At 37.1% G+C, this 20588-nt stretch overlaps 1 protein-coding gene across 7 annotated transcripts in view; it reads left to right on the top strand.

Annotated features, from left to right (window-relative positions):
- Nucleotides 1-16787, top strand: part of LOC109225840 — a 24918-nt gene extending 8131 nt beyond the window's left edge. For 2 of the 7 annotated variants that reach the window (XM_019390620.1, XM_019390621.1), the window contains exons 9-20: nt 167-280; nt 446-630; nt 4913-5046; nt 5118-5227; nt 5328-5370; nt 5529-5620; nt 7371-7419; nt 7532-7602; nt 9624-9743; nt 12166-12254; nt 13147-13192; nt 16410-16787. In XM_019390620.1, the coding sequence (XP_019246165.1) occupies nt 167-280; nt 446-630; nt 4913-5046; nt 5118-5227; nt 5328-5370; nt 5529-5620; nt 7371-7419; nt 7532-7602; nt 9624-9743; nt 12166-12254; nt 13147-13192; nt 16410-16442 (1086 nt within the window). In that variant the 3' untranslated portion in view covers nt 16443-16787. Of the gene's footprint in view, nt 1-166; nt 281-445; nt 631-4912; nt 5047-5117; nt 5228-5327; nt 5371-5528; nt 5621-7370; nt 7420-7531; nt 7624-9173; nt 9271-9623; nt 9744-12165; nt 12255-13146; nt 13193-13993; nt 15421-16409 lie in introns of those variants that run through there. The other 5 variants (XM_019390622.1, XM_019390623.1, XM_019390625.1 and 2 more) reach the window with 5 other exon arrangements.

Genomic DNA, 20588 nt, shown 5'->3' with positions numbered 1-20588 from the left:
GTGGAGCTTAATTTGGTTAAGTCTTGGGCAGGATTCCGTACTTCTGTCGTACTTCCTGAGAGGCTTTGGTTATTGAGTTTGCCTTTCTGCTAAGAAGTTCAAAAGCTTCCATGTTGTTAATTCTAATTTCAAGTACAATGACAAGGAGTCAACTGTTTGTTAACAGGCAAAAATTGCACAATTAAATTCCATGGTGACACATCATGCTAGAGGTGGATCTTTTGATACGGAATCACCTCATTCTAGTTCCATAAACAATCAACTTCCAAGTGGTTCTATGGTATTGTTGACAATCAGTTTCGTCTGTTAGATGCTCACATTAACTTCTTATTCCAACAATAAGCAATTATTTTGCTCTATCCTCTTGATAAAAGAGTTGTCTCATTTTCTTTACCTTACCAAAAAACGAGAAGAGAAAAGAGTTTCCTCATTTTCTTTCTCTCAGGGTATGCCGGAATATCCATCCTTTAAACAGTACATTGATGGAAAACATAATGAAGCAGTTGATACCAGATCAAGAGATGTGCAAGCCAGTCTACATTTACGAGCTGAAAGCTTGCGGCTCAATCATGAGATGCATCAGCAAGCAAATAGTGGAAGTCATTTGGAAATCTCATCCAATACTGATAGGTCAGGCTGCAAAATTGACGAACTTTTTATGATGGCTTAGTGTTGCCTTCCATGTCCCAATTTATGTGGAAATTCTTTTTGCTATGTATGAACTAAAATCATATAAATTAAGAAACACAGAAACACTGGTCATTCCAACTTATTTCTGGAATTTCTGTAAATTACTCCAAGGTGACATATTTCAATAACATATCATAAGATATCTGAATCTGCATTTACTTCTTTTCAACATCCTTAGGTTAAAGATGGATGCTTTTTTAATACGAAGGAAAATATATATCAGCTGCAGTCATAATTATGCTTTAACTTGTTTACCTTTAGGGAGATGTATTTGTTGTACACCGGTTTGAGGTGATAGTCCTGCTGACATTCTCAGTGTCAAAAGCTAAGAGGACAGAATGTCATGCCATGAGTGAGATCTGTGCATTCGGGAGAACAATCTATTTTTTGTAACAATGATACAATGAGCCCTATATATAATACATATTCTACTCCTACTACATATGGGACTAGGACATATTCTACTCCTACTACATATGGGACTAGGCCATATTCTGCTCCTACTACATATAGGACTAGGACTATTTACACATAACTATCTAACACTCCCCCTCAAGCCGGTGCATACAAATCATATGTACCGAACTTGTTACATATGTAACTAATACGAGGACTAGTGTGAGACTTGGTAAAAATATCTGCAAGCTGATCTTTCGACATACAAGGCCACTAGACTCCCCCCGAGCAACAAAACCAGGTGGTTGCTGATAAACAGAAGTTGGCCAAAAAGTTGCCGGAAAAATTTGAAAATAGTGAGACTAAGCCGAATTCCACACTACAAAATAGTAAAACACCACCAGAAAATAGAAACTTTTCTGAAAATTACTGTTCACGCACGGGAAATCACTGTTTACGCCAGAAAAAATAAAAATTGTCAGGATTTGATGTAATTTATATGGGTAGGCTTGGAATCACTAGACGAGTAAGTTGTCCTGAAGAAGTTTTGTAAAAAAGTGGCTGGAATGGCTCACACGCGCCGGAAAAGTTCTGTAGCTCGCCAGAACCCTAGTTCTGGGCAGCGCATAATGGCGCGTGACTTTCTGCTGGAGCGATTGACTGGAGTTTTGTCGCCTGACTTTTCCGAACAAGATGGTAGTGTTGGTTTTCGCACAATACTTACTGATGAGGAGATAACGCTAATCAATCTTGAGTCGTCAACCGGATAGACGCACGGTGATTGAGTTTTCTTTCCAGATGGGACTAGGATTTCTGGAGTTTGGTCGCACAAAGGTTTCGGATCTAATGGTGGTACCGGTATATGCACAGTACCATTGTAGCACTGATGAACCCTGGGAACAAGACGAAGTTGCCGGAAAATTGCACGGCGATGGGATCTTTCTTCCCGGATGTCGCTGGAATGACGCACAACGATAATTTTCTCATTGAATCTCGGATACCATGTGAGAATGCACGGGAAAAAAATCTATTTTTTTAAATAATGATACAATGAGCCCTATATATAATACATATTCTACTCCTACTACATATGAGACTAGGACATAATCTACTCCAACTACATATGGGACTAGGACATATTCTACTCCTAATACATATAGGACTAGGACTATTTACACATAACTATCTAACAAGATGATGCAGTACTAGTAGATGTAGACTTGCAACTGAAGGGGAAGGTGTTAACTCAGCTTGTAATCTAGTTTATTGCTGTCTTTCAATCTGGAAGGATGGGTCTTCATACTTCGAGAAGCTAAACTCTAAAATTTGTATCCGTTCGAGATACTTCGTCTCTGTCTTAGTGTGTACTATAAAAATCATGGGTTAATTAAAAAAAATAAGATGTTGCAGAGGATTTGAATTCATGGCCTCAAGTTTATGAGCCTTGTGCAGTACCAAACTGTCTACTCTGCGCCAAAGATAAGAACTGAAAACTAATAGATAAACAAGGACTAGACAAAAATGAAGCCACAAAAGTCCATCATCTTTGCTAATCATGGTCTACATTCATTTACAAGGACAAGGGTATCTGTTTTTATGTGAGTAAATGGTCCTTCTAATGCTCAATACCTCTGCAGTATCATAGACCTGTCTTTCAAGGATGGTTGGATACCATCCTGAAGACCAAAAGAGAGGTTCTGCCATAAGGAGGATATATTAGCCTAAGTTGGGCGGACTCTTTATTTTTGATATCGAATCCGTCTCGACACGGCACTGGGACAGGTGCGGGTGCAGGATACGTTTGGGTCAACCAACTTCGGATACTTTGACCGGAGTCCATGGACAAATTTGGGGGAATAATTGAGATTTTGATTTCTCGAAATAAAAGATAAAACGGATTTAATTTAAGACATGGGAAATGACATACCTTCAGTATACATATAAGTTTTTCTACAATATAATGTAAGTTTTACAATTTAAGACATGGAGAATGAAAGGTTGAATTCTACAATACATGTAAGTTTTTCATAGAACTTTTCTCAAAAATTTAGAATATCTTTATAGCTCCATTTTTATAATTTTGAATTTTCCTAGCCAAATTCCAGCATCCGTATCCATACCTGGATCCACACCCCCGAATCATAAAATTTAGATTTTGCCAAATCCGTCCTCGTATCAGATACCCGCACCTAAGTCCGAGCAACTTAGATATTAGCTATGATTTGTTTATGTCTCCTTGTAGGTCCTTCTGTACTTTCGTTTTGTCAAGCCACATGCTGGGACAGACATTAAGTTCAAATTTCCAAAAATTCTACATCTTCTTCTCTACCAAAAGGGACCGGCTTAACAATAACTTTTAACTGTTCTATGCATATCTAATTAATATCGCTCATAGCAAAACGACTAGGGTGCAACAACTCTTTTTCTGCCACATGGCTGCATGAGGTGGTTAAAAGTTTTATCTGCATATGAGTGCATTAAAGAGCTATCTTTGTTTGTTTTCCTGCTCATCCTCAAATCATCTCCAACAAGGAAAATCCCCCTATTGTTCCAAGTAAAAAAACAACAAAATAGAAAATAAAAGAATTAGTTGCTTACCGGAGCGATCTCTTTTCCAATCTAGATCGTTTTTGCTCCAGATTGTGGCTTCTTTTTAGTAGAGAGCTGGTATTTTGTAGCCTGTTTGGGTTAGCTGATTAAAAGTAGCTGATACACATCAAATGCTGAAAAGCACCACATGATTTATAGATAGGCAGTTACGTGTTCGGATAGAAGTATTGAAGCTGATATTAAGCAGTTAATGTGTTTGATAAAAAGCTGCTGATAAGCACTTTTTTCTGTTAAAACGACTGAGATGTTCTTAAAGCTATTTACAAATAATATAAATTTAAAAGTATTTTTTACATAAAAAGAGCGAATGACGGAAATAGAATAGAGAGATAATTAAAAGTTATATTTTAGGAAGTATTTCAGAGATCGTAAAAAGGCTTGGTCAAACCAAAAGTGCTTATAAGTTGTAAAACCCAAATTGGGGGTGGCCAACTTATGGCTTTTGGCTAATTTTGGCTTAAAAGCACTTTTGAAGTTTACAAAATGCGCAGATTAGCCAATAAATGATTATAAACTAATTTGACCAACTTATAATCTTAGCCCAAACAACCTCTTAGTGTTCACATGAAAAGAGCCAACTTCTGTGCAAAATCATAATTAGTCTCCCTCCAGTTCTAAAGTATCTGAAAGAATTAAGTCACATGGTCTATTTCCAATCTTGACACAGGCTTTGTGAAACCTGGTGGCCTGCACATCTGACCACTATCCATCTTGGTCACCAACGGCTGATCCTTATGCTCTTGAGCAGTTATTTAAGTGGTGGACATTGGTGTAAGCATAGCATCATGGGACCATCGGTGTTTCCTAAATTTCATTCTTCTACTTTCATCTATGAGAAGATAATTTTTAAATGAATTCTATTCCTTCCTAACAATCTCTCCATATAGAGGGTCTGCTTTCTTATTGCCTATTGAACTTCCTTATATACCCCATACTTGCAAGTGATGACCCTGTGCTGCTATTCCTTGGTAACTGTTTGCCCCAGAATAACTGGCATGTGAATCTAGAGGTGTCCAGGTACCGGTTTCCCATCCCCACCTATTAGATACTACCCAGTCAACCTCTCACTTTAAAGAAGGTCTATGATTGAAGTGAACAAGCTGGGATGAACTTTAGTTGACCCATGGTTAAGCTAGTGTTGATGAGTTTGTGACTGAGTATTTTCTATTACTAGAGTTTGCAATTTTTTTTTGGCTCTGACAGTTTGAGACTGCAGGGATGTTCCCTTTCCCAGTAAAGATAACTTGTTTGATAGAAATGGGGTGAATGAGAGATTTGAGGAGAGCACCGATGAAAACCGTCATAATCCTCCTATGGGAAATGAGATGGGTGGTTCTATTAGTTCAGAAGGTAACATATTTGTTTGTCTTTAAGGTTGGTGCATAAACTTGTATGGCTCCTAATGGGAAGTTCTATCACAGGGGAAAGTCCTGGAATAGAAAATTTTCAAATAATTGGAGAAGCTAAACCAGGATGCAGAATTTTTGGTTGTGGGTTTCCTGTACGTGGAACTTCTCTTTGTATGTTCCAGGTAATATTACTATATGGTATGCAATTTTACTCCTTAAGGGAGCTCTACACGCTGATATCTAAAGTATTTTTTTTCCCAATCTTTTGTTTCCAAATGTCAGTGGGTCCGTCATTATCCTGATGGTACAAGGCAGTATATTGAGGGTAAGTCTAAACCTTTATGCAGAGGTTGTCATGGCTCTTTGTCATTATTTATTTTATATGTCTTAGTGTACAAGTACAACAACAACGAGATTGCCTTAAACACCACCACTGTTTAGCTTTAACATCTACTTTTGACTGTCATCTTTCATAATCTTTAGGTGCCACGAATCCTGAATATGTAGTTACTGCTGATGACATCGATAAACTTATAGCTGTTGAATGCATACCGATGGATGACCAGGGACATCAGGTAGTTGATCTTGCTCTCCCTGTCCTTAAATTTTATTCTACTTTGATTTATACTAACAAGAAATTGTGTGCTACCAATTAAAGTGGGGAAATAATGCAACCTCCTTGCTATAAAATATATGTATCTTTAGGAAATACTTGACTTTTGAAACTGCTTGGTCCGCAGATTTCAAGTCGCTTTGAATTTCAAATTAGTTACTTTTCACTCAGCCATTCACCCAAAATCTTAGGCTGCATCTTATTTGTCCGTTCTAGCATGCTTTTATGTGATTGGATTGGATGGAATTATGGCCCATTTATTGCAATCATTTCGAGTTCTCTGTATTTAGTTTACAGTAGTATCTGATCTATGATATGCTGGTATACTTGTACTAGTTAGAGCAGTGACTCCAATGCGGGACGATTTTGCAGAAAGGACGCCACTCTTTTAATTATGCTGGTGGAAGTACTATGGATTTGGAAAATATTTGTTTCAATTGCTTTCCAAGTTCAAATTATTATAGCTTGTAAATATAAATTTGAAACAATAAGAAATTTCTTTTGAGGGCATAATTGAACTTTTCCCTTAATAGGTTCCTTTTCCAACGATTATGTTTCTATGCTTTTATGCTGTATAAAATAATCAACCTATCCAAAGAAGAGTAAAAAAGAAAGCCCTGTGTGTCTATACAAAAGAATCCATGAATTCTAGTAGGGTTTCACTGTCATCAATCCAATCCTGTTTACACCCAAAAGATATCAACAAAATGCAGTCTGATTTGATCTTCAAGAATGGATTCTCCTGTCCTTCAAAGCATCTCCTATTTCTCTCTTTCCATATGCACCACCTAATAGCTGTCGGTATTGTATTCCCATCCTTCTTCATTTGGTTTGATAGTCCCTTTTTATTCCAGCATGATAGTAACTCAGTGGTAGATCTTGGCTTCACCCTTTTATTTCCCAAAATGTTCAAGAATAAATGCCACAACTGTGCATTGTAGGAATAGATGATTGATAGTTTCTGCCTCCTCTTTACACATATAGCCCTGTTAACTATCCGGAGTCCCCTTCTTTATAAATTGTCCTGAGTCAAACAAGCTTTTTAGCCACCAACCACTCAAAACAACTAACTTTCATAGGAGCTTTCGACTTCCAGATTTGCTTCCTGGGACCAATAAGAAACTGATTTACTTCTTTCATGAATATGTCGTAACATGTCTTGACAGTATAAATCCCTTTGTTGTGGCCTCTACATATCAAACGGTCTTCATTAGTGGTTAGGCATGCAGGCGTAGGTAGTATACTGAAGAATTCATTTATCTTATTTAGCTCCTAGTCGTTTATGTCTCCTCTGAATTTTATATTCCAGCTATTGTCTTCCCAACTTGTGCTACTGTGAATTCTTTGTCAAGTACCAAAGAATTGATCTACTCTTTTCATTAGTATTACCTGAATGAACATGCCAGCAGAGTTGATCTATTTTGTTTTACAGTGCATCTTTGTCTATTAAGACCTAAATTTGACATGACCAGAGATTATACAATAACATAATCTAATAAAAATTTAACCATACTTCAAATTATTAAGCCGTTAATTTTGATTTTGTGTCTTTTGTTGAGCATCCTGTCTATTTGGTCATTGCTAATTCAAAGATGATCTTGTTATGGATCTTAATCGTTTTCTATCTATTCTTCTTAGTTTTGTGTTTGTACAATAATTTTTTAATGCATATTTTCTTGTAGATTTTTTGTGCTAACATTTGGTATTGTCAGGGGGAACTTGTCAGGCTTTTTGCCAATGATCAAAACAAAATAACATGTGGTAATTAGCTTTCACTGTCAAAAAATGTGATTCAGTTGTCCACTTTGAGCAAAAGCAGCTTTCTCTTGTTGCTTGCTGCTACTCCTTTTGATGAGTGGTTTGATATTTGCAGACCCAGACATGCAATCAGAGATAGATACCCATATTTCTGAAGGCCAGGCCACGTTTAATGTTCTAATGCTTGTAGGTTGATTTTATGCAAATGTACTTACATGCTTTTTTTATTTATTCCAAATTTTCCTTTACAAATTGTTGCAGAATGATGCTCAGGAATTAACTTTGTGGGATTGCTGTGCTTTAAAATGGTTTTTGATAGAGAACAACATACTAAATCAGTTTTTTTAAATCAAGTAAGGTTAACATAAAATTAAATTAGTAGAATAAGGTACTTCATTAATTACCAGCACCAAGAAAGTGGTCATGAGAATATACGTGAAAATTTACAAATTGCCTCTTTGTGGATAACTGGATATATAGGGAATTGATAAGGTCTTGTATCTGATCCATATAACTGCCACTTGCTAACCATGAGAACAAAGACTAAGGGCAAAAATACTTTAGGTGGTGCACTGGTCTTCTTTCACCATCAATCTGCTATTCTTCTCTCCGTAACACTCAGAGTATGCATAGTGAATGGCATACCATAAGTTCCTTCTGCTTTTCTGTACCGTTGCTCCTTTCCAGCTGCAGGATGTTTTATTATTAAGTTCTCTGGTATTACCCACTTAAAGCTGAAAAGATCCCACCAGTTATTGATCTTGCCAATGTCTAGTGATATTCCAGCTAGTGCCTCTCTACATTGAGCCATCAGTTATTGAACTGTTTGAAATTTGGACAATTTTCATGTATGAATGAGTTTTCTATTAGACTGCTAAATTTCTTTGCATACAGACTAGATGGAACGAAACTAAAAGGCCCGTAGTTTGCTTGAACAAAAAGATGACCCGAGGCCATAGCTAAGCTATCGTTATCGAACATATGACATATCCCGGCTAGAGAGCATTGATTTCTCCACCGGAGGAGTCTGAAATCAGCAACGTGTAACTGCTTGGGTATTGAGTGTTCCGCTGCTTGAGGAAGTATGTGAGAGGAAACTCTTTCCCTATTCAAGAACTCTATGTGACGTTCTCAAACAAGTACCTTTTCAAATTTACATGCATATGCTGGAAAAGGTTTCGTCCTAATCATTCAGCAAGATGGTAACTACACTGTTAAAGGTGCACTTATTTAGTAGAGCTAAAGTATCAATAAAATTTTAACTTCAGCTGGAAAATTAATAAGAAGTTACATCTGGATTAAATGGTTTTATAAACGAGGGCATGTCTAGCTGGAGTAGGTCTCTTGTCAGTTCCTTTTGTAATCAATGTCTTCCGTCCAACTTCATCTTGGTATTGAATCATCTTTTGCTAGTTTTAGCTTTCATTATAAACTCATTTGGGCTCAATGTAGCTCAGCTGGTGTAGAGGATGGCAGTGTGATCCAGGATATACAAGTTTATGATGTGAAGGGAAAGCACTGCTTTCATTTAAGACCAACCTAATAGATGATATGTACTGAAAACCTGTATTATATTAGGTTCCGGATGTGCATTGCGAAAACTTATTAACTTCTTCTCGGGCTTAACAAGTCCCTTTAGCCAGATTCAGCAGGCAGCAAAATGAGGCTCCTCGTCTTTTATTTCTCTCGTCCTTGCGAGTTATATTCAGACGGGTTATACAAATATTGTATTGATGACATTACTTTTTCCTGGATAGGCTCCAGAGATGTTATATCTCTCCTGTTCTTGCACCTATAGCCTCTCTCACAGTTACTGGCATTCAATTCTTCTTCTTGGACACCCTTAGGCGCCAGGTATCCTTTCTGTCAAAGGTAGTGTTGTAGAAACATTTATAGGAAACATTCTTTTTGAGCTACCTGGATAATAAGCCCTATTTAACAGAAAAATTAGAGAAATGAGTAAACCGATGAGGAATTCATTGGCTAGGATTTAAGCTTGTTGAGTTTAAATCATTCAATAAGTTTAGGCTTTTTCATATAATTGAATTCATAAAATGTTTGGTTAGAATGAAATTCATGGTTGCGTTGTTCGGTGTTTTTTTTGGGGGGGGGGGGGGGGGGGGGGTTGTTATCATTTTCTTAGATATCATGGCTGTCAATACCCTGTGAGATCTCTCAGAACAATCTTTTTTGGTTCTGCCCAACAGGTCGAGTCTTCTGAGAACTGGGAACCAGCGATTATATTTTTGCGGCGATCAAGCTTCCAAGTCAAGGTTCATAGAACACAAGCTGTTGTAATAGCAGAAAAATTTTCCAAAGAGTTGTCGGTATGTGCTTGCATGTGATGGATTAATACTTAAAATGAAATTTATATTATTTATCAATGGAATTTACTACTCGGTGCTCATCTAGTATGGGTCTTGAGAAGCTGAGTTCATGTTTTCCTGCAAATATATGATAATGTGAAGACCTGCAGCCATAGTTACCATAAATTTGCTATGCATGTATACATTCCAGCATTATTTATAATTACGTCTGGAAAAGTTCTTGATAAAACATTCTATAATGGCGGAATACATACACGGCTCCCTAAACTTGGCAATATTCACTTAGCTACCTTAACTGAGGCTTGTACCTATTAGATACTTAAACCTCACTGCGTGCCTATGGGGCACAATTGTCTAATCAGCATAAATAATGTAATGCGTGAATCTCACATGCGATGACTTGGCAAGAATTAACAAATGGGACAAGGCCATGTGACTTTTGAGTTTAGATAATCCAAAAAGATAACTTTTCAGAAGAAATAAAAAGAAAAATCTGTTCTATTAAAAGAAACCCCTCAACCAGTGCTGCAAACCCCCCTCACCCGTCGCCGGGAAGTTCCCCCTCTCCGCTGCAGGTCAGAACCACCACCTACTCCACCCTCTTTCTGAAGCGAACCTTCCTGTCCATCACCCGTTGAAACCACCAGCGACCCCATCACCCGACTGCCCATCAGATTCCCAAAAGAAACCACCAGAAAGGACCTTCACCGCCGACATGGCCGGAAAACCTTCCAAACATCATTAACCCACCACTAATGCCACACCTTCAAAATAGCCGCCACCACCTTCTTCTACCCTCTCCCATTCCTCTTTTCATCATCTCGCCACCGCCGGTCCACCAGCCTCAACCTCTTAAATCGCCGTCGGCCACCCTTCTCTCTTCTCGAGTTCTCCTTGTTAGCAGAAACCCACCAGTGAACCACTACCGAAAAATGCTCTCCGCTTCCTAACCCCTCTCTCCATTTCAATGCTTTCCTCATCCATGGTTTCAAGAAAAGTCATCTCGAGCTCTCTGAATCCTTCAAAGGGTGGAGTATCTGTTTGCAGTAATCGTTCGCTCCAATTATTTGCGGGTGTCTTTGACTCCAGTATGCGACGTTTGGACTGTGCTATATGTTTGAGGCCTGGTGGTTTGCTGAAAATGGATTTATTTTTGAAAAACAAAATGTAATTTTTGAATTTCCACCCTCCTAAGAGGGATGAGATACACTTTTTTTTGCCATGTCAGGTGTTGTGCTTAATAGGTACACATTGAGTGAGGTTGAAATATCTAGCAGGTACAAGCCTCATTTGAGGTAGCCAAGTGAAAATTGTTGCCGAGTATACACTTTTTTTGCCATGTCAGCGTGTTGTGGTTAATAGGCACACATTGAGTGAGGTTGAAATATCTAATAGGTACAAGCCTCAGTTGAGGTAGCTAAGTGAAAATTGTTGCCAAGTTTAGAAAACCATCTATATATTCTTCCTTCTATAATTAAGAAGTATATATTATGTAATTAAGGACTTAGATTTGGTAATGTTATGGATATAAAGCAATATTATATAGATTAATTAGAATCATTAGGCTGATTCAATTCCTATAATTGTATGTTATTTAAAGCATGTCACATGTGTGTACACTATTTACATCTCAGTGGTTTGAGGATATGACTGAACATTTCTTACAATCCCCCTCCCCCCCCCCCCCCCCCACCCTCTCTCTTTTCATTTTTCAACTCCGTTAATAGAAAAAAAGGAGCTGGCTCTAGATGTGGAGCTCTAGACTTGGTAGACTGTTCCTGACCTTTGATTTGCAGTTAGCTCTCTGAATTTTACCAATGAAAAGAAGCTGTTGGTTGCATCCCGGATTTCATTACTTATAAAAAATGTAATGATACAATTATACATAGGTTTGAATCATCACATAAACTGATGTTCAATGATGCTGATTGTCATAACAGGCTATTAGCTGGAGGAGATAACACATTAGTTTTATGATTTCTTGTTTTAGGGAGGAAAAGGATGTATCCTACTTAACCGTGTTTGGTGGGCACATTGCCTAACCATTGATAGGTTCATATGGCTTATACCTAAGAAAAGAAGAAAAAGAAACTATAGTAAAAATAACAATAGCAAGCAAAAGAAGCCCATTTTGTCGTGGTTTAGTCACATTGTTCTTGAATTTCCTAAAGATAATCACAGGAAGCAAAATTTAGTAATCTAAAAATGCTGGAGACACCATTATCGATCAATGGATGGACAATTTACTTGTACTTAAGGGTGGGTGGGTGTGAGGGTGATCGATACTCATAATTGGAGCAAATAAACAGAAAATAGGCTTAACTGTATGGTGGTAATGCTTGAATATACCGAACGGAAATTTGTATTATCACCTAATTTATTGTCAAATATTTGAGTGTAATTCTGACTCTTCTATGTTCAGATCAAAATTCCAAGCGGGTTGTCAACACAGTTTGTTATCACATGTTCCGATGGGTCTTCACATCCCTTCAGTACAAACAATGATATAAGGTAACTTTTAACTTAGCATCTTTTTTGGGTTAAATCACATTACATTGAAAAATTGTTAGTTGTCCTGTAACATAATCATGCACGGGCATATAACTTGTTGTCAATTTTTCTACTTAGTCACGCAAAAGTAAAGCTGTAAGCAAACAATTGAAGTGGTATTGAATCGTAAATTCTTGCTTTAGGAGAATATCTAACTTAGGGGTACCCGCATCAACTTGAAGAGATTAGGATTTTGTCACTTCATCTATCTTTAAAGTTACTTTTCTAAAAGCGCATTAGTGTCACATGTTTTAAGAGTAATATGTAGTCGATAAAAAGGCACCCCCTATGTGTTCTGTATCATGTAAATGAATGAAAAGCGTCCACGTATTCATAGTTTAGAAGTATTTATTTATTATTTCTAAAGTACTATTCTAGACATGGTTCTTTGATGCATATGGATTTATTTCAGATTGTAGCATGCATTGATATTTCCTGTCATAAGTTGCTTGTCAACAGCTATATGTATATTCCCACTGTATTTTACCTAATTATTACTCTCTCTCTTATAAGCTGTAGCTAGAGTACTAGAAGCACCCAGTTTTCAGCTTAAATTTTAGTGATTTCATGAGATTAAGTTGTGTACTTCTTTTTCTTTTTTAATTTTTAGATAAGGTATTAAGTTGTGATTTCTTGTAGGGCGGCAGCTTTCATTTATCATTAAAAAAAAAAAGAGGAACTAATCTGTTATCTCTTTTGTTGCTTGTATTCTTGGGTTTGTTTGTTACCAAAGAATTTGGTATGGGGAATATATTGTTTCCTTAGTTACTATATTGTTATTATATCAGATTTTGATTCTCTTCGTTCTTTGAATCATTGAAATCTAAGTTGCTGCTTTCTTAATTCTTTCTAGAATGCGCGATACTCTTGTGCTGACGATGAGAATCTTCCAAAGCAAGGTATTGTTTCCTTTGCGATATTCTGAAATATATGGGTTCGAAATTTAACTTTTTTCTTTTTAGTTAACCATCTCATATGATTTGCTACTATTTCTCGGTAAACTAATCATTTTGCACATATATGTTCGTTTTAGTACAATTGAAACTTTCCTCTATATTGATGCTTAGCTTAAATTCTTGAAAGTGTGGGCATCAAATGTTGGGTAACATATTTGAGTCGTACAGTAGTCCGACGCTAACACCAATGGGACAGTTTTTACTTTTTAGCACCAACCTATCATGTCCGAAATCTTGAAAATATAAACGCAGTTGTCAACTATGGGCACTTGTAATGATTTACTAGACTGCACTAAACTACTACTCCTTTTATTATTTGCTAAAGTTTTTTTTTTTCTAATGCATACAAGAATAACCATACCTCAATCCCAAACAAGTTGGGGTTGAATATATGAATCCTCGATGACCATGTTTCTTCATTTCAATTCATCTCAGACCAACATGATACAAAATAACAAGAATAGAAGTATTAGAAGTTCTTTGCACTTTGTATCGGCATAAAATCTGAGATAAGGCTATCTTAGAAGCATAGGGCTTAAATGTATTGACATTACCAAAACACATTCCCAACTAACTAATATCGCCTATATATATATCTTTTTCTTCTATTGTGCTCTGTCTTTCGCTAAGTCTGTATGGATTCCAAGAAATTGTTAGTCTTTCAAGATAACTTCTTTCCATGTAATTTTAGGTCTACCTCATCCACTTTTAACACCTTCACTCTCTATGCTATTACACTTACAGACCAGTGGCGACACATGACATGACCAAACCATCTCAAGCGACGTTCTCTCATATCCTCAGTATCTGCTATTTGCACCTTTTGACCAGTATTGTCTTTTTTAATCTTATCTAATCTTCTATGACCGTACATCTATCTTAGCATCTGCATCTATATGAAACGCATCTTGTGGATTGTGTCGGACTTCCCAACATTCACTCCCATATAACTTTACTAGTCTTATAACTGTTTAATAGAACTTTTTTTACATTTTGCTAGGCATCCTTCTATCACATAAAACCCCGGTACTACTTCTCCATTTCAACCATCTGATATTGATTCTATATGTAACATTTTTATCTCTCATTCCACTCGCCTGAAATGAGCTTAGATATCTGAATTACTTGCATATAGAGACAATAGAGAAATCTCTCTTGTATTGTATTCAAGAAATAATAAGTATATATACAAGTACATAGAGCCTTAACTATGGAAAGAATCAAAAAGGAAATCCTATAAATCTGCTGTGAATCCCTATAATTATGCTAGCTATGTATACTACATAAGATTATGTCTACATTCAAATTATGTCTACATTCATTATCTAACACTCCCCCTCAAGCTGGAGCATAGATATTGATCATGCCCAGCTTGTTACAAAGGTAATCAACTCGAATTCCATTCTAACGCCTTTGTGAACAAATCAGCCGGTTGCTCTCCTGTCTTCACGTAGCCAGTGGAGATCAAGTTCTCCTGAATCTTCTCTCGAATAAAATGGCAGTCAACCTCAATATGCTTAGTTCTTTCATGATACACCGGATTTGACGCAATATGGAGGGCAGCTTGATTGTCACATCAGAGTTTTGCTGGTATTGGATGCTCTAACCCAATTTCAGTCAACAGATGATGTATCCACATAATCTCACATGTAGACTGTGACATAGCTCTATACTCGGATTCTGCACTAGATCAGATACAACACTTTGCTTCTTACTCCTCCATGATACCAAGTTTCCTCCAACAAAGACACGATAACCTGTAGTAGATCTTCTATCAATTTTCGATCCACCCCAGTCAGCATCTGCAAAACACTCAATACGAGTATGATTGTGATTGCTATATAATATGCCAAGTCCAGGAGCTCCTTTCAAGTAACACAAAATCTGTTCCAAAGCTGCCCAATGTTTGACCGTTGGTGCAGACATGAACTGGCTAACAACACTTACCGCAAAAGCAATATCTGGACGAGTCACAGTAAGGTAGTTTAATTTCCCAACTAACCTCCTGTATCTCTCTGGATCGTCAAAAGGATCACCATCGTCTTTCATAGGATGCACATTAGGAATCATTGGAGTACTGCAAGGTTTAGCTGCCAACTTTCCAGTTTCTGCAAGCAAGTCAAGAATGTACTTTCTCTGAGACAAAAGAATTCCCTTCTTGCTTCTATTTACTTCTACTCCCAAAAAGTATTTCAACTGGCCCAAGTCCTTTGTATGAAACCTAGTATGCAGAAAAGACTTGAGGGAAGAAATCCCAGCATAGTCACTTCCTGTGATAACAATATCATCAACATGTACAACGAGGAGAATAGTGCCAGCTACTGATTTCCGATAGAAGACTGAGTGATCGCACTTACTCATTTTCAACCCAAACTCCTAAACTACCTCACTGAACTTGCCAAACCAAGCTCGTGGACTCTGCTTCAAGCCATACAAGGACTTCTTCAAATGACAGACTTTCCCATACTCCCCCAAATAATCGGTTTTTAAATCTTCATCACTTTCTTAAGTTTGGTCTAAAATCCCATTTTCACCTCTTTGATTCCTTGATTTTAAGACAAAATTGACTACAGATTCATGGATACAGTCATAGATTCGAGTTAAAATAACTTACTGCAACGTCGTACATAAAAAATCCTTCAAACAATTGCCTCAATTCGAGCTCCCTAGCTCTAAAAATTGTGAAATGAACTCAAAGTACAAAATGAGGCTATTTATACAAAACTTCAGGTAAATTGCACTGGCACGCCGGGTTTGCATTCTTTGCAGATTTGGCTGGTCTTTCACCTAATCCTCCTCCAAATACCTCGAAACTCACCTGAGCCCCGTGGGACCCCTTCAAATCATCTTGACAAGTGCAGTACCCTGTACAGACTTATCCAATGGCTCGAAACATGAAGCGAAGCGCTACAAACCAAAACAACAACTCGATTCAACTTAAAGAATCTTTAAGGTTCCAACTTTCATGCAATAGTGCAGAAACGACCCCCAAGTCCCTCAAGTCCTAAACCGAACATTCATACAAGTCGGAATACATCATGTAAACTTATTAGAAGCTTCAAACATGAACCAAAAGTATAACACTTTCATAGGGAATTTTTTTTTGGGGCTATAGATTCATAATAATGCTTGCCTAAGTTCTACCTCTCTTTTTGTGCAGGCATTGGATGAGAAGAGGAAGGGGAAAATATAAACCTTTACTTTCTGTATAGGTGCATTATTCATGGCCATTGTCATTCTTTATATGAACCAATAAAAATAAAAAGTTAACAATAAGCAGCAGGCTTTTGGTAAACAGTTTTGAACAACTAGGAAGAAAAATAGCCCCCCCCCCTGTCTTTCTAAATTTTGTTGTTGTATACTTGTAACTTTAATCGGTGTTTACGATTGCACCATGTGTTGTATACTTGTATCATTGTATTAGATTATCCTTTTTTTCCCCCTTTGGTGTGACTTGTCGATTTTGTATCAGAAATCAGAATTAGTGGTTGATTGAATTTATTGAATAATTCAATGATATCAATTCAACAATTCTCAATGGTTGTGCTATAATTTTGGTCAAATGTATCATTATTAGGTTAGTATATTTTCTTCAGAATTTTTTGTTCTCAGTGCCTGGGATCCTTTTAGCATGTAATGGATGTTTAATGTGAGAGCTTACAGGAATATGAATATCCAATTTCTGAATGAATGAATACAACACTGCAGATCTCTCACCATGAGCAGTGAGAGGCTTTGTTCTAATTTGTCGCAACAAAGTTTAGATTGGTCCTAGCCCGGAAAAAGGGGCATCTGGTGGACACATACTAACTAATGCTTGAGTTGAAATTCTGTAATATTAAAAGAGTACTTACTATAGCAATTGCTACTAATAATTCTTAACCACACCAGAAACAACTTATATTGATATGCAAAGGGAACTATAATGATGAAATTAACATGGAGTGCAGGGGATAACAACTGAAAGAAGGAGATGAGAATTAGAATTACAGAGATATAGATGAGGGAAGAATATTCTCGATAATTTTTCCTGATCCACTACCCTGCCTTGTATAACCAACTCCTATAACTACATCACCATGTCCCACTACATAATCATGTAGGCATTTGTCTCACTCGTTTGCCCCTTACCATATTGTCCTCAATAGCATCTTCCGTGGACTCCACATCAGCACCCAACTCGTCAGCCTCATAAACAGGTTCATTTTGTGATTCTGGATTCGTAACATTACCCCATCTCCAGTGAGAACCTTGTCCTCAAGGTTCAGTCCTGTAGGTCTATCAGTATGAACAAAATCAGTCAAGTGAAGTGCTGCGATCTGATTATCTGAGTGCACCAGACATTTCCTAAATAGTGATATATGAAAGACTGGGTGAATTTTTGCAGCTACCGGCAATTCCAATTTGTATGCCACTTCAATTCTTTTAAGAACACGAAATGGACCAAAGTACTTTCTTCCCCGTTTATGTTGTCTTTGAAGTCGAATTGATACTTGTCTGTATGGTTTGAGCTTCATAAAGATCCAATCTCCTTCCTCAAAGTTCAGTTCAGTTCTTTGTTTATCTGCTAGGTCCTTCATTCTTCGTGAGCTTTAGCCAAATTTTGTTTATATATCCAACACCTCATCCCTTTGGAGTAAAAGTTGTTCCACAAGATCATTACAGTTGCTGCCCAAAATATAACTAGCAGTTGTTGGTGGTTCTCTTCCATAAAGAGCTTGAAAATGGATCATGCCAGTTGATGATTGAAGTGATGTATTGTACCAGTACTCGGCCCATGGCAACATGGACACCCATTTTGAAGGACTATTTTCCACAACCCATCGAAGGTACTATTCGACACACTTGTTAGAGCCTCAGGTTGTCCATCAGTTTTGCGGGGGATAAGCTGTACTGATAGGAAGAGTGGTACCTTGCATTTTGCTAACCTCTTGCCAAAAATAATGGATGATGTAAGCCTTGTATGCATCTCAAGAATTACTTTCCCCTCGTTCATCTTACACAGTTCATATTTCCTAGTTAACATATCGATCTTTGACTGTTTAACTTGAGATGTACCTTCATCGGTACACTGCAAGGCATCCCATATGGATTTTGTATCTCTGCATACTTAGATTCTATTATTTTCGTATGGACCAATACCACAGATCAAAATACTTTTGGCTTTAGCATTCTTTTGAACCCGTTTGACATTTTTTTCAGAATATTTTTCTCTTGGCTGCGGTCCAATGGTGATACCTTTGTCATCAACCAACATAGAAATATTTGGTCCTTTTTCAACAATATCCCAAAGTTCTAGGTCTTCTCCTTCAAGAATGTCATGCATCCTTCCCTTCCACCAACTATAGTATTTTTCGTTAAACAAGGGTGGCCTAACAGTTGAAAGTCTTTCTTGAGCGTCCGGTGATGCAGCCATTCTAGATCATTTTAAGGTGTTAGCCTCTTAGGAAAGAACCTGCTCTGATATCTATTATTATTTTAGAGTTGAATTAGACACAAAAAATTCATAACCTGCTCTGATATCTATTATTATTTTAGAGTTGAATTAGACACAAAAAAGGGGGAGGGGTTGAATTGTGTCTTACCTGATTTTTGTGATTTCAAAGAATGTGGTTATTTGAACTAAACAAAAATAAAGTACGAAAATTAAACAACACAACAATTTTTACGTGAAAAATCTCCTTGCTTAATGGAGTAGAAACAATGACCTATCCCAATAGGATTTGCCTCAAAATTTCTTTTAACTTCATTGGGAAATTTTAGGTTACAACTCTATATTCAAAGGGGACTAACTCTAGTACACCAACCCCTACAGTCAACTCAATTGTAGCTACCCTTTTCCAAACAAACTTTAGACTAGGAAGCTAACAAAACCTAGAAGTTTATGCACTAACGTATGATTACACTTCTCAAAAGAAAATAGGTTACAATTTAGATCATTTGACTCAACCTAAAAAACTAAAGAACTTCAACAACTTTGACTTCAGGAACATGTTCTTTGGTTGAGCAGCTTCAGTCTCCAAGAGCACCTTTCTGCGGAGATTTTTCGTCCTTTAATAAATTTCTTGCCTTCTTGTGTGAATAGAACTAGTCTTGAATAGCAGAAAAAGTCGCTTTTTAAGTTGTAAAGTTGGCCGAAGATCTTCTTCAATTAAAGATCCTAAACCTAGAATATTTCGATTAAGGAAAATCTCTCATGTTTTGATTTGGTTTCCTTATTTGTTTCCAACTCTTCAAACTTTTCCTTCTATGTAAGTTTTTCCTTATTTGCAAAAACCTTTTTGAACACAAAATCCTCCAATTAATGCTTTCCTTTAGAGCACGGACGAATCTTTTTGAGGAACTTGCACACACACTCTAAATTTTTGTGTCTGATCAACACTCTCCACTCATATGCTACAAACCTGGTTCTTGCATCGCCCTTATCATATGTACACATCAGTCGAGAAGAATAGCAACCTATTCATGAAAGCTGGTTCATTCAACATAAATAAGTCAGATTTTTTAATCATCAAAACATAACACGTGCTCAACTATCACGATCCAAATCTCACTATAGGCCGAGATGGCGCTCAACGAGCGCCGTCATTAGGAAATCCAACCATGAAACACTAATAGAGAATCTACATGCATCTCGAATGAAATACTGAAATAAACAACTAAAATCGTTCATTTTCATAAGAAAGTACTGATGTTATTAATTTAATTGCTCGAACGTGGTTAGAATATAAACCAAGAACAGAGTTAAATCTCCAAAATCCGGTGTCACAAATGCATGTGCATCTACTAGGAAGTACAATACTAATACAATATTTGTCTGAAATACACAAAAGGATAAAATAAATGAATATGATGGAGACTCCGTGTGCTGTGGATGGTGACATGTAATTCAGCTCACCATAAAGTCTCCTCAGCAGTTGCGCCTAGGCACCAAGATGACCACCAAATGAACCCACCTCAGTACCTGCACAATTAATGCAGAAGTGTAGCATGAGTACATGAATTAATGCGTACCCAGTAAGTATCTAGCCTAACCCTGAAGAAGTAGTGTCAAGGGGTCGACATCTACAGTTACTAGTGGTCTAATAAATCAGGTATAATGAAAGTAAACAGATATGAGGCATAGCAGGTAAAAACAACGAAGCGGATATAAGTGCATAATACGATCCCCAATAGAAGAACAAACACGAGGTCCTCAATAGCCGGACAATACCTCAAATAAAATATATAATGGTTAAAGAGAGATAAAATATCACATCTCAAGTTAGGTAACTCACGGGTAAATTGACTTGTTATTAAATATCATGCACGATTCTGCCGAGGCGAATGACCCGATTCC

The sequence above is a fragment of the Nicotiana attenuata genome, chromosome 5 (genome assembly GCF_001879085.1).
Source record: "Nicotiana attenuata strain UT chromosome 5, NIATTr2, whole genome shotgun sequence".
Classification (NCBI taxonomy): Eukaryota; Viridiplantae; Streptophyta; class Magnoliopsida; order Solanales; family Solanaceae; genus Nicotiana; species Nicotiana attenuata.
The sequence above is the reverse complement of the archived record's forward strand: the minus strand, read 5'-3'. Positions and strand labels throughout refer to the sequence as shown.